The sequence below is a fragment of the Pinus tabuliformis genome, chromosome 5_1 (genome assembly GCF_031772625.1).
Source record: "Pinus tabuliformis cultivar Carrire ecotype Pingquan chromosome 5_1, CPIR1, whole genome shotgun sequence".
Lineage (NCBI taxonomy): Eukaryota > Viridiplantae > Streptophyta > Pinopsida > Pinales > Pinaceae > Pinus > Pinus tabuliformis.
This window is the reverse complement of record NC_142305.1, coordinates 87,392,912-87,404,936: the sequence shown is the minus strand read 5'-3', so window position 1 is coordinate 87,404,936 and position 12,025 is coordinate 87,392,912. Positions and strand designations below refer to the sequence as shown.

The 12,025-nt window shown below is 40.1% G+C and overlaps 1 protein-coding gene across 1 annotated transcript in view; it reads right to left on the bottom strand.

Moving 5' to 3' along the window:
• Nucleotides 1-1,338: 1,338 nt before the first annotated feature.
• The window catches only part of LOC149163582 (U-box domain-containing protein 44-like), a 50,515-nt gene continuing 39,828 nt past the window's right edge, over nt 1,339-12,025 (bottom strand). Inside the window, exons 2-3 of the mRNA XM_089429182.1 lie at nt 1,797-2,063; nt 1,339-1,511 (exon numbers count right to left, since the gene is read on the bottom strand). Coding sequence (XP_089285308.1) covers nt 1,339-1,511; nt 1,797-2,063 — 440 coding nt within the window. The remainder of the gene's footprint in view (nt 1,512-1,796; nt 2,064-12,025) is intronic.

Below are 12,025 nucleotides of genomic sequence, written 5' to 3'. Positions count from 1 at the left end.
GCATGAATAACTCCTACCAATCTATCTTAAACATAAGAAACTACTTTAACCATCAAAAGCAACCTAAGTAACACAGCATGAATTAAATCTAAAGAGCAGATTTTTTTCTCAAGAACGCAGCAAACACACATAAAGAGAAACAAGGGAGGTACTGGGCGCTTGAGATGGGCCCAACCCCAAGAGCTACAGCCTCCCATGAAAGATTTAGAGCTGGTGCAAAGCTGGATCCATCTTTATTAATCAAGAAATGAAAAGTACATCAAAACTGTCCACAAGGAGAACTTGAACATGAGCTGAAAGCAAAGCTAATCTATTGCATAAAAATCGAACTACAAACTAGCTAACTAATGGCTAAAACAAAATGACTAACTAGCTACAAAATGACTACCCACTAGCTAACCAAAATGAGGCCCTAAGCCTTCTTATTTATACAATTTGAGGACCCAACAGTCCTCCTAAAATTTAGGGACTTGGCTGCCCAAGACTTGTAGTTAACAGCAGTCCTACTTGACTTGCTTGGCTGCCCTTGTGCTCATTGATTTGGTGGCCTTTGAACTCTGAGCTGATGGTGGAGAATTCAAGGTAAGGGCCCATAAATGAGGGGGACGCCTTCCTACAAATCCTCTAGCTTGTTCTCCCACGAATTTGGCTGCCAAGTGCTCATTAAGACCTTCAATTTTGTCTCCAAGTTGACCAAAAAGGCTACACAAAGCACCCATTAGACTTGTTGGCATAATGACTAACCAAATTCACTCTATTAACATAAAAATAATCAAAAACATGCAATAAACAAATGAGAATGGTGGACTAAGCCAAATTAGGAGGTTGAATGAGCCCAAATAATTGTACATTTTTGGGGCTCATCATCACCCCCCTACTGAAAGTGTTGCTCATCCTCTGAGCAACCAAATCTCTCCCCTTGTCTTTGATGGCCTTGGTGACTTCCTTGGCTAGCATCTCGGCCGATTTCTCCTTTGGCTTCCCGCTTTTCAGACTTTCCTGTAGAAACTGTTCGCTGGCTTCCTGTAGAAACAGTCTTTGTCTTCCTGTAGAAGTAGTCTGCTAACTTCCTGTAGAACCAATTTCACTGATTTTACTTGCTTGGCCGGGGGTTCCTTCTCCTTGAACTGTGCTGCTTGAAAGCTGACGAATCCAACATGAATGGCAAGTCTAATGTATTATAAAAGCACACAAGTACAATGAGCTGCCCGAGAATAGATAGTGCATGCCAAATCTGGATGGGAAAGAGTGTTCCCAGGCCTTTAACTGAATCGAATGGCATTCTTATTGAACTCTACTAAGAATTGATAACAGAAGCAGAACAGAACATAAGATAGGTCAAGTTGTCCTTGCCTCAACAGCTACTGGTACACAACAAATGGCATGGAATGCTCGAACAATGCTTCCATGTATTGAAGGTGGTGTCCAATTTATTAAAGATAATAGCTGGTATATGATCTCATCAGATCCCAATAATGCAGCTGCTGTGTCATTTGTTCTTTGGGGCAATGCTGTAGACATAGCAAGGTTTGCATAGGTATTAGCAGCTTTTTCTCTCAAAGTAAATATAGTTGACAGTGGTGTGCATAGAAGGTCCAAGATGGGTCAGACCACCCCATCTTTGATCATTTGTAACGCATTCTCAGGTAAACTTGAAAGATTTTGAAGTGCCCCAATGGCTGCTAACTTTGACTTCAAATTAACATTTGAAATCATTTCAAGAAGTGGAAATACAACTCCCTCTTTGAGCAATGCAGCGTTGTTTTCATCTGTTGAACCTATCTCTCACAACTTACTTGCTATAACAATCTTCATTGTGTCAGACCCTTCTCTCAGGTTCTGTATCAGGGGCTTGAAATAGTTCACCTGTGCCATTTGCACTACATTATGCTCACTGTATGGGAGATTCTCCAGAACTCTGTTTGCATCCTTAGCAGCTTTAGGATTGTCGCTATTTGACATTGTTACAAGGAGGGGGATACAACCTTGTACCTTGCCAATCTGTTCACACACAGCCATATCCTTTGAAAGCTCTAAAAGCAATTCCACGGCTTTCATACCCTCTGCAATATCACGTGCAAGTGAACGAACAATAAAATAGCATGATCCACCTCAGCTATTTTCACCTTTCTTCAAGCTCCAAACTTGATGAAGAGAAACTCAGGCTTCGCTGCTTTGCTGCACTTTCCTGTAGAAGACCCCACCCGTTTCCTGTAGAACGTGATTCTGCCTTTGAGTGAGCCCGATGCACGAGTGAAATTTGAACCAGGTAGGAAACTCAGTGGAGGACGATAGGTTAAGTCGACTGTGGAGGCAGAGGATGTATACTCCGAGTTAACCATGATGCAAGTGCAAGTTGGCAACCATCTGTGAGTTTCAGCTGAGCGTTGATTAATGTTTGCGTGATTTGTGGTGAAGGAGTGCAGTGGCCAAGCGTGCGTGGCTTTTTAGAACTGCAGTAATGTCATGAACTGCTATTGTTATTTATTTGTTCTCTACTTGTATTCAATTCCATTAGTTGCACTTAGAGTTTAGAATATCCCCAACTGACTGTGTTTTGCTTTTGAACTTCACGTGAATGGCTGATCCATGCATGCGTGATTTTTGCCTTGCTGAGTGCAATTGAACGTGGCTCCCTTCTTGGTTGAATCCACTTATCTCATTCATTCATGCATTGCTTTAGATTAGATCTATGCAAATAGATGAACAAGGTTAAGTCACGTACCTGCAAGTTAAACGGCTGATTGTGAAGCGTGTTGCTGCATGCATGTGTTGATCTTCATTTGCTGCATGTATGGTGGCTTGACTGATGATTTATGGCTGTTTTTTCTTGTGCAGGTGCCCTCTGGACGGATCTAAGCTGCACGAGTTCATTTCCATGTTCAACTCTGCCCGTTCAAGCTGCTGCTGCTGCATGGTCACAACCAGAACTTCTTTTTGCCATTTCTCCCAAACGGTAGATCGGTTTGATCTAAAACTCGGTGAGCATGTTCCTACCATCCTTATGCATCTCCCATAGCAAATTCGTGATCAATGGATGCACGGATTTCGAGATAAATGGAAAATGGCTGAAGATTTCAGAGCTCAATTTCTCGGAAACCGTGCATCGGAATCGGCTGAAACTGCTTGGGTAGGCTACTATCACCCATGTGCATCTCCCCATGAAACAGGTTTTAATATGGATACACGAATATGGAGAAAACGCAAAAATGGCTGATGGTGATGGAGGCTGATTTCTTGGAAACCGTGCACCGGAATTGCATGAAACTGCTCAGGCATGTTGTCATCGACCTTGTACAATTCCCCACAAAACGGTTTGTCAAATGGATGCATGGTTTTCAAGTTATGGCAAAAACAAATTTCGTTCTATGTCTTTTTGCTTCAAGGCTTCTTGCAAATTTTTGCATGGGATGACAAAATGAATTTTGGCTGTGATGCAGGTATGGAGATGATGGAGGAGGAGTTGGAAGATTGCATGAGGGCTTCTGAACCCTTGAGGAAGCTACCATGCTCGCCAAACCACTTTTTGAAATGCATGCCTAGTTTCCCACAATTTCTACAGGAAGTTCCTGTAGAAGCACAATGAGAAGCACAAGGAGGTGGAAAAAATGATGGATGAAGGCAAGGGATGGACACACAAGTGCTTGTAGGCCTAGTCAACAGATTCCCACCATTAGATTCACTTTTGAAATTGGATTTGGCTCGTCCAAAGGTTCTACAGGATGTTTCCTATAGAAATACAGAGCTTCCTGTAGAAGGCACAAGAAATTCCTTTGACCTTGATTTGAGTGCTCCTCCTGTCATGAAACGTCCTTCTTGCAACCTGCAATGTCATTGCTGCAACATGAACTTATTCAATGGAGATTAGCTTTATTTTTCTTTTTCTTTTTTCTCTTTTTTTTTTTTGAGAAAACAACTAGGGCGCCTCATGGAGGTTTTCACCCTAATTGCCTGCCTTGGGCGCCTCCAAGGGAGGTTTTCACCCAAAGATCTTGTTCTCTTTTCTCTTTTTTTTCCAACCCATTGACCGCCTCATGGAGGTTTTCAATCAATGAGCCAATCTAAGGCGCCTCCAAGGAGGTTTTCACCTCAGATTTCTATTTTCCTCTCTTTTCATTTTTTCTTTTTCTTTTTTCTCTTTTTTTTTCTTTTTTTTTTCTTTTTTCCTACCCTACCCTACTTGAAAGACAAAATCATTTTCAAGTATAAGAATACTTCCAATGGAGCCATGTGCACATCGATATTAGAGAAAAAATGATGTGAAGGCTCGAAATGCATGCTTTGACAACTATCCAACTTTCAGAGACAACATGATCTGACTTTGAAAGTACAAAACATAGCTGAGGAGGAGAGTACTGCTGCAAATTAGTGACCTTCTGAAACCATATCTCAATATAGCTTTGATATCCTTGGTCATCTTGCTGATTTGGATCATTCTTCATGTCACCTTCTATCATGACCTTCTAATCTTCCTCTTTTTGTTGATCTTTCTCTTGAGTACATGGAGGATTTGATGATAACCATGGGGGAACTCTCTCGATCTCTGATTTAGATCTCTTCTCTTCATCAAGTGCAGCCCATGGTTCTTTGATTTCTTCTTTGGAACCTTCTTTTTCCTTTGGTCCTTCAATGTTGTCAATATATTCTCTCTTTTGCAACACTCTTCCTGAGCTCTGGTGAAGATCATTGAGCTCAAGAGGAGTCATTTGGATATGTTGTGCCTCAGATTTGCAATGGGGTTGAGCTGCTCCATTGTGTGGATTTGGAAATGGTACGGGTAGTTGAGTGGAGGTGTGAAATTGATATGGAGATGGATGGCATTGTGGTTGGGTAGGCATTTGGGGTTGCCTTGGTGGAGGAGGAGGCGATGGTTGTGGATGAGCAGGTGGTGGAGGAAACGAAGTGGGATGGGAGTTGTACTGGGGCCTCCACTCCTCATAAGGTGCATTCCACTGAGGCTGTGGTTGAGCATAAGAGTGAAATGAATGAGCAACTGGTTGGGCATAATATGGATCTGTGAAGGAACAAGGAGAATATGACCAAGGAGGAGGTGTAGACCAGGAAGGATGAGCAGGGGGATCCCAAGAAGGCATGAAAGTGGCTTGATAAGGGTCATAATAGGTCTCAGGTATCCCTTGCAGTTCCTGCTGGTAAGATCTAGGTCCATGTGGCCTCCTTTGGTTCATATAATAGAGTGATTCAGTGGCTCCCTTGGCTCTTTGATATGCAGCTTTGATTCTGGGCAAGGAAGGGCACTAATCTGTAGGATGGTATTCTTCACATACAAAACACACTTCTAGGGAGTGCATTGGACATTCGTTCCTAGGATGCTTTTTAAGGCACCTAGGACAAAAGATGACCAAAGCCCTCTTGGCTTCCTCTTGCTTCTTTTGGATCCGCAAGGTATCCAGTTGTATGGCAAGAAACTGCCTCATATCACTCTTGAAATCTTTGATCTGATTTTCAAATTCATCTTTGGACAAGATGTTGCTCCCAACATCTCTACTTGTAGCCATTTGCTTCAGAGGAATGTTTCTTCTTCTTCTCCCCTAGAGGTTCTTCAGATATGTCTTGATGTCCACCCAGGGGTTCTTTCATCACAGCCATCGAAGAAGAACGTTGGCTGTGTGAAGCAGTGGGGGTGTTCTGCAATCATTTTTCTAACTTATCTCTACTACTACAAAGCATTAAATGAAATCTTTTTGGTTGATTTTTTTTGGTTTTTTCTATTTCTACCTGCAAAACTGAAATAAATTGAATTGCAACTAACTATCTTGCTAAAATGAACATGCGGAATTGAAATGAAAGCAGGAAAGGACTAATCTATTTTGCTCAAATGAAATTGCAGGAATGAAATGCTAGGCTACGCTTGCAGAAACGAAATTGCGAAATTGAAATGCTAATCTATGAAAGCAAGAAATGCTAATCTACTTTTGCATAAATGAAATTGCATAATGGAAATGAAATAAACTACTTAGCAGAAGGTTGTAGTAGAAAATAGAAGAATAGCAACAATCACCAATACTCTGCCGCTTCCCCGGCAACGGCGCCAAAAAGATGGTGGGTTCCAGTATTGTAGAAATAATGCTACAACTCCTGGAGCTTCCTATCTCTAATTTTATCAACCCGGTAGTTCGTACAAACTTGGAAGCGACGGTGTTGTATGCACAAGTACTAGCTCTTGTCGCAGCTGTCACTTGGTCAACTGGCACAAGTCCGCTAGGGCTCAAGCCAACTTCTATAGGCTCACAGAAGAAGCTTTATGAGTGATGGACGAAAGCTATCTTAAAGGAAGCTAACCTACTTTGCAAAAAGGAAATGGAAAGCTAACAAAGCATAGAAACCCTAATAAACCCTAATTTAACTAGCTTGACCCTTACAATGCAAAAACGTGAATGAACCTTCTACCAATGATGCTATTACATGCAGTGAGTTGAAATACATGAATCTAAGCTACTTGCACTTGAAAATACATGTTTTTGTATTTTGTCATTAAGTGGTTGGATTTATTGTGATGATGCTTTTGATTAGGGTTTGGTGGTGCAGGAGCGGTTGGAATGGAAGGAGAGCATGGGCAAGGTCAGGATGGCTAGGGGAGGTCCCAAGGGATCCTTAGCATCAGTCCACAGAGGTTCCTCACGTTCATATGCTCAGCAACCGAGTGTGTGGGCTCCTACAGGATGTCTGCAGGGGATCCTACAGGAAACTCAGGAATTTCTACAGGAAGGTCTGCAATTCTTCTACAGGATGTTCTGAAATGGGATGTTTGAGGATGGATGGTTGATGGAAGATGCATGGATGGTTATGGAGGTAGGATGGGGGTCTGAAGTGACCCAGGAACTGATGGATGGAGTGGTGAGGTGACGTGGAAAGATGACTTGGCTTGAAGGTGGTTGAGACAACAATGGGGAAGAAGGTAAGGTTACTTGGCAAAAGAGAAGATGGGAGATGAGGGAACAGACTTGGTGATGGAGGAGCTGATCTGAACGAGGCTCAAATGAACGAGGAGGTGATGAAGATGCCCTGCATAGTGGTTATTTGATCAAACCAACTACATCTTGCATGCAATCGAAATATCATGTGATCTATCTAACAAGTTAATGAAATCGGTGGACAACAACCTTATTCATGAAAAGAATCACGTACAACCTGTGAACAAAACATTATCAAAGAGATATAAACGCATGAATAACTCCTACCAATCTATCTTAAACATAAGAAACTACTTTAACCATCAAAAGCAACCTAAGTAACACAGCATGAATTAAATCTAAAGAGCAGATTTTTTTCTCAAGAACGCAGCAAACACACATAAAGAGAAACAAGGGAGGTACTGGGCGCTTGAGATGGGCCCAACCCCAAGAGCTACAGCCTCCCATGAAAGATTTAGAGCTGGTACAAAGCTGGATCCATATTTATTAATCAAGAAATGAAAAGTACATCAAAACTGTCCACAAGGAGAACTTGAACATGAGCTGAAAGCAAAGCTAATCTATTGCATAAAAATCGAACTACAAACTAGCTAACTAATGGCTAAAACAAAATGACTAACTAGCTACAAAATGACTACCCACTAGCTAACCAAAATGAGGCCCTAAGCCTTCTTATTTATACAATTTGAGGACCCAACAGTCCTCCTAAAATTTAGGGACTTGGCTGCCCAAGACTTGTAGTTAACAGCAGTCCTACTTGACTTGCTTGGCTGCCCTTGTGCTCATTGATTTGGTGGCCTTTGAACTCCGAGCTGATGGTGGAGAATTCGAGGTAAGGGCCCATAAATGAGGGGGAAACCTTCCTACAAATCCTCTAGCTTGTTCTCCCACGAATTTGGCTGCCAAGTGCTCATTAAGACCTTCAATTTTGTCTCCAAGTTGACCAAAAAGGCTACACAAAGCACCCATTAGACTTGTTGGCATAATGACTAACTAAATTCACTCTATTAACATAAAAATAATCAAAAACATGCAATAAACAAATGAGAATGGTGGACTAAGCCAAATTAGGAGGTTGAATGAGCCCAAATAATTGTACATTTTTGGGGCTCATCGTCAACCTCTTCACCTTTGGTTTCCCAAACTGTTGTGCCTACTATCCCTATATTTATCAAAGCTACACCTACATTAGATCCATCTACAAGTCCATCTTCCATAACAATTATTGCAAGAAGGTATGCACCTTTGCTGTTGCCAATCCAACTGAATTCTAAGCCTAGAGATTATTAATAAAAAATTGTGACCTTTGATAACATTGGTGCTTATACTCCTCAGTAGCATGTAGATAGGATGAACGATGTGTTTGACCTCCAAGAAGTAGATAAAGATGATGTTAAAATGAGATTGTTTGCCCAGAGTTTAGGAGGTGGTGTTAAGAAATGGTTTAGGGGTTTACCTGTAGGAAGTATAGCCAACCTTGATGCTTTCCATAAAACTTTCTTAGCTAGATGGGAGATCAAGAAGAATCCACTTCAACTCCTAAATGAATATAAAAGACTAAAAACAAAACCAAATGAAAGTGTGGAAGAATATTGTGAACAATTTAATATTGTTTACAATGACATTACACAAGACATCAAGCCCTCCCTTGGTACAACTCTGATTGATTTTCCAGATCGGTTCGATGTACATATGGAATATCAACTTAGAGAGAGAGACCTGACAACTTTGGAAGAAATGCAAATAAATGCAATTAAAGTTGAAGCTAACATCTTGGCCAAAAATGCCAAACTAAAGTTTGAACATAGAGTTACCATAAAAGAAGAACCTTCTACTTTTGTTGTGGATCATAAGATTGATAACTTAGTCAGAGTAGTGAATCAAGTGATGCAAAGAGTGAACATTAATGACCAAACGCAAGAAAGAGAAAACCAAAATGTCCCTCAAACTAGAAACCAAAACTTTAGGAGGAATGTTCCCCAAATTAAAAAAAGAGAACAAAAAGGTTCAGGCTAGCAGGTTTGGCCTCCTTTTCAGGAAAATTACACAGATGATGACGGGAATATTGTGGAAGATTTGGATGATAATGAAATAAATTTGTTGGGGATAAATGATGATGAAACAATTTTCCTCACTCAAGAGGAGCAGGAACTTTTTCTCATCGCTCAGACTGAATTGGATTCTGAAGAGTCAGATGAATACAAACAAGGGTTTGAAAATGCCATAATGGAAGTCCATAGGCAATACAACCTTAGAAGAAAAAAGAATGCAGACACTCCTAATGTCAAAAATATCGGAACAACTTGCTAAGAAGTTATCTGAAAATGAACCTAGGAAAACCACAAATAGTCTTCCTAAGAAAACTGTGGACAATTCTAGGAAGAAAAAGGTAGAAATCCCTATAAAAAAGATTACTAACAGCGTTTCTAAAACTACTCAAACAAATGCCCCAACCACTATTCAACAAAAAGTTCCTATCAAAAAACAATGTACAGAGCAAGCTGAACTCCCTAACTTAAGTAAGAATCAAACATCTTTCAATATTAAGAATGAATTGGCAAAATTGAAAATCCCTGTTCCTCTCACAGAGTTAATGAACAAAATCATGTACATGCCCCAAGTGATGAAAGCCTTAAATAGTGGGGAAAACACCAACTCTATAAATTTGAAAGATGATTAGCTTGAACTCTTATTTGGGCTAGAAGTTGAAGGCAAACCAAAAGAAGGAGGAGTCCCTCCATTCTATGTCAGTTTGAATATTCATGATAAAATTCTCCATAATGCTATGCTAGATTCTGGTGCATCCCATAATTTAATGCCTAAGGTTGTGATGGAGAAACTAGGACTTTACATTACTAGACCCTACAAAGACTTGTACTCCTTTGATTCTAGCAAAGTTAGAGGCCTAGGTCTTATCAAAGACCTATGTGTTACTTTAGCTCAAACCCCTGCTAAAAGTCTGGTGATGGATATAGTGGTTGTAGACATTCCCCCTAAGTATGGCATGTTGTTGTCACGCTCATGGGGAGAAAAATTATAAGGAACCCTACAAATGGACATGACCTTTTCCACCATACCCATTTTTGGGCAGAAAAGGAAACTGTATAGGGAGACCTTAATGAAATTTATAGTAAGTACTCAAGACAGACCTCAAAATTATCCACTTTATTCTATTCATTCAGATTTAGATTCATTCATTCTTTACAAAGATGGGGATATCAACAATCAAGTACTCACTGCTAAGAATGAGGTTCCTAAAGTAGACCTAGCCCAAACTCAAATAACAGAAATGAAAACTCCTCCTGAACCTCTTTGGAACATGAGTTTTGATGGCTCCTGTAGCAAATATGGTGTTGGGGCAGGAATTTGGGTGGTTAATACTAGAAATAATATGTTGAGGGTCACTCATATAAGCCAAATTTTCAATGCACTAATAACATAGATGAGTATGAAGCCCTCATTCTAGGTTTGTGTTGAAAATAGCAACAAGAAATGATAAAAATAGAATCCAGAAACTCCAATTTAATTTGACCTTGAATTAAATTGTGAATTAAAATTGAATTTAGTCTGAACAGCTACTTAGAAATAATTAATTAAGTTATTTTGACTTAATTAGTTGGAGAAATTCAAGTTAGAAGTCTTTCTGAAGTCATGGAAGAGTTATCCCTTAAATTAAGGAGATAAGCCTTCAATTAAGGAGATAAGATTGAGTTATATTTGAGTTGTAATTAGTTAGCTTAGTTTACTAAGTTAAGTCTAGTTAAATTAGTTCCAAACTGTTTGAGGAACTAATAGAGAGTTAACAGTCAGTTGATGCATACATGCACTCAACTAGTGTACTCTAGTTAACTAAAGATTCCCTCATTAGTAACTCATGCATGTCTATTCTGAGAAAGACACAATTGAGCTAAATGTCAAGGAAAGTGTACTATCAATTGCATGTGTTTCCTATAAAGAAAAGTCATTCATGCAGAAGGATAAATTCCTTGAGGATTGCGGAGTTCTGATAGTGTGTGAGATCAGGAGATCATCCACTTGGTAAATCGAGTTTTTCCACTTGGTTGAAGGAGATCATCCCAGAGGAACTACGCAAGGAAATAGGAGCTTGGAGGGCAGAGAGGAGGGCTTGTGAGAAGACAGGATTTCCTATGAGCATTTGTGAGGATTGTACTAAGAGATGGCTAGCTATGAGAGCTAAGGATTTGTATAATTCCTATGTATTTCCACCTTGTGTGATAATACAGATAGTGGGGTTTTTAGCTAAGGCTTTCCCCAAAGTATTTTCATGTGTATTGTGCAGTGATTCTTGTTCTTCTGGTTATATGTGTTCGGCTTGATCTTTAAGCTTCCACAAAGCAAATTGAGAGTAGAAGTATGTTATAGTATTCTGCTTTGGTTATATTGCATTATCAAGTTAATCTACAGTCAAATTTTCTACATGGTCTTAGAGCGAGATTTGTATAGAATTTGCAGAATTTCTACATGGTATCAGAGCCAAGGATATCAGAGTTGTGAATGGTATACTAAGAAGAGAATTCAAAGTTTGAAGTTTGGGGTTGCAAGTGCAAATCGAATTCATATCATACTTCAATTGAGATGGGACATTATGCGACTAATTGCCCATCGAAGAAGTCCAAGAAGGGATCCTTGGAAGGATCGGAAGGTGAGGCATTAGCCTCTTAGTTCGAAATGGACTTTACCCTCATTGTATGCATGGTGTCATCGATGATGGGTTTTGTTTGGTATCTTGAAAGTGGAGCCTCATTCCACATGAATGGTGATAAAAGTTTATTCAATACCTTGGAGGAGAAACACCTCAAGATGCACATAGAGATGGGTGACGACGAAAAGTATAGTGTTTTAGGAGTGCGCACATTTGCTATTCAGAGGGAGCTTGGACCTCCTATCACCTTAACAGATGTGATGTATGTGCCTGGACTGAATAAGAACTTGGTATCGGTCACGATGTTGGAGGATAAAGGATACGATGTTGTCTTTAGTAAGGGAAAGGTTTTCCTTAGACACATCACCATGGGACGGGTGAAACAGATTGATTAACAAGTTAAGAACCTGTGTGCCCTTGAGGTCAAGAT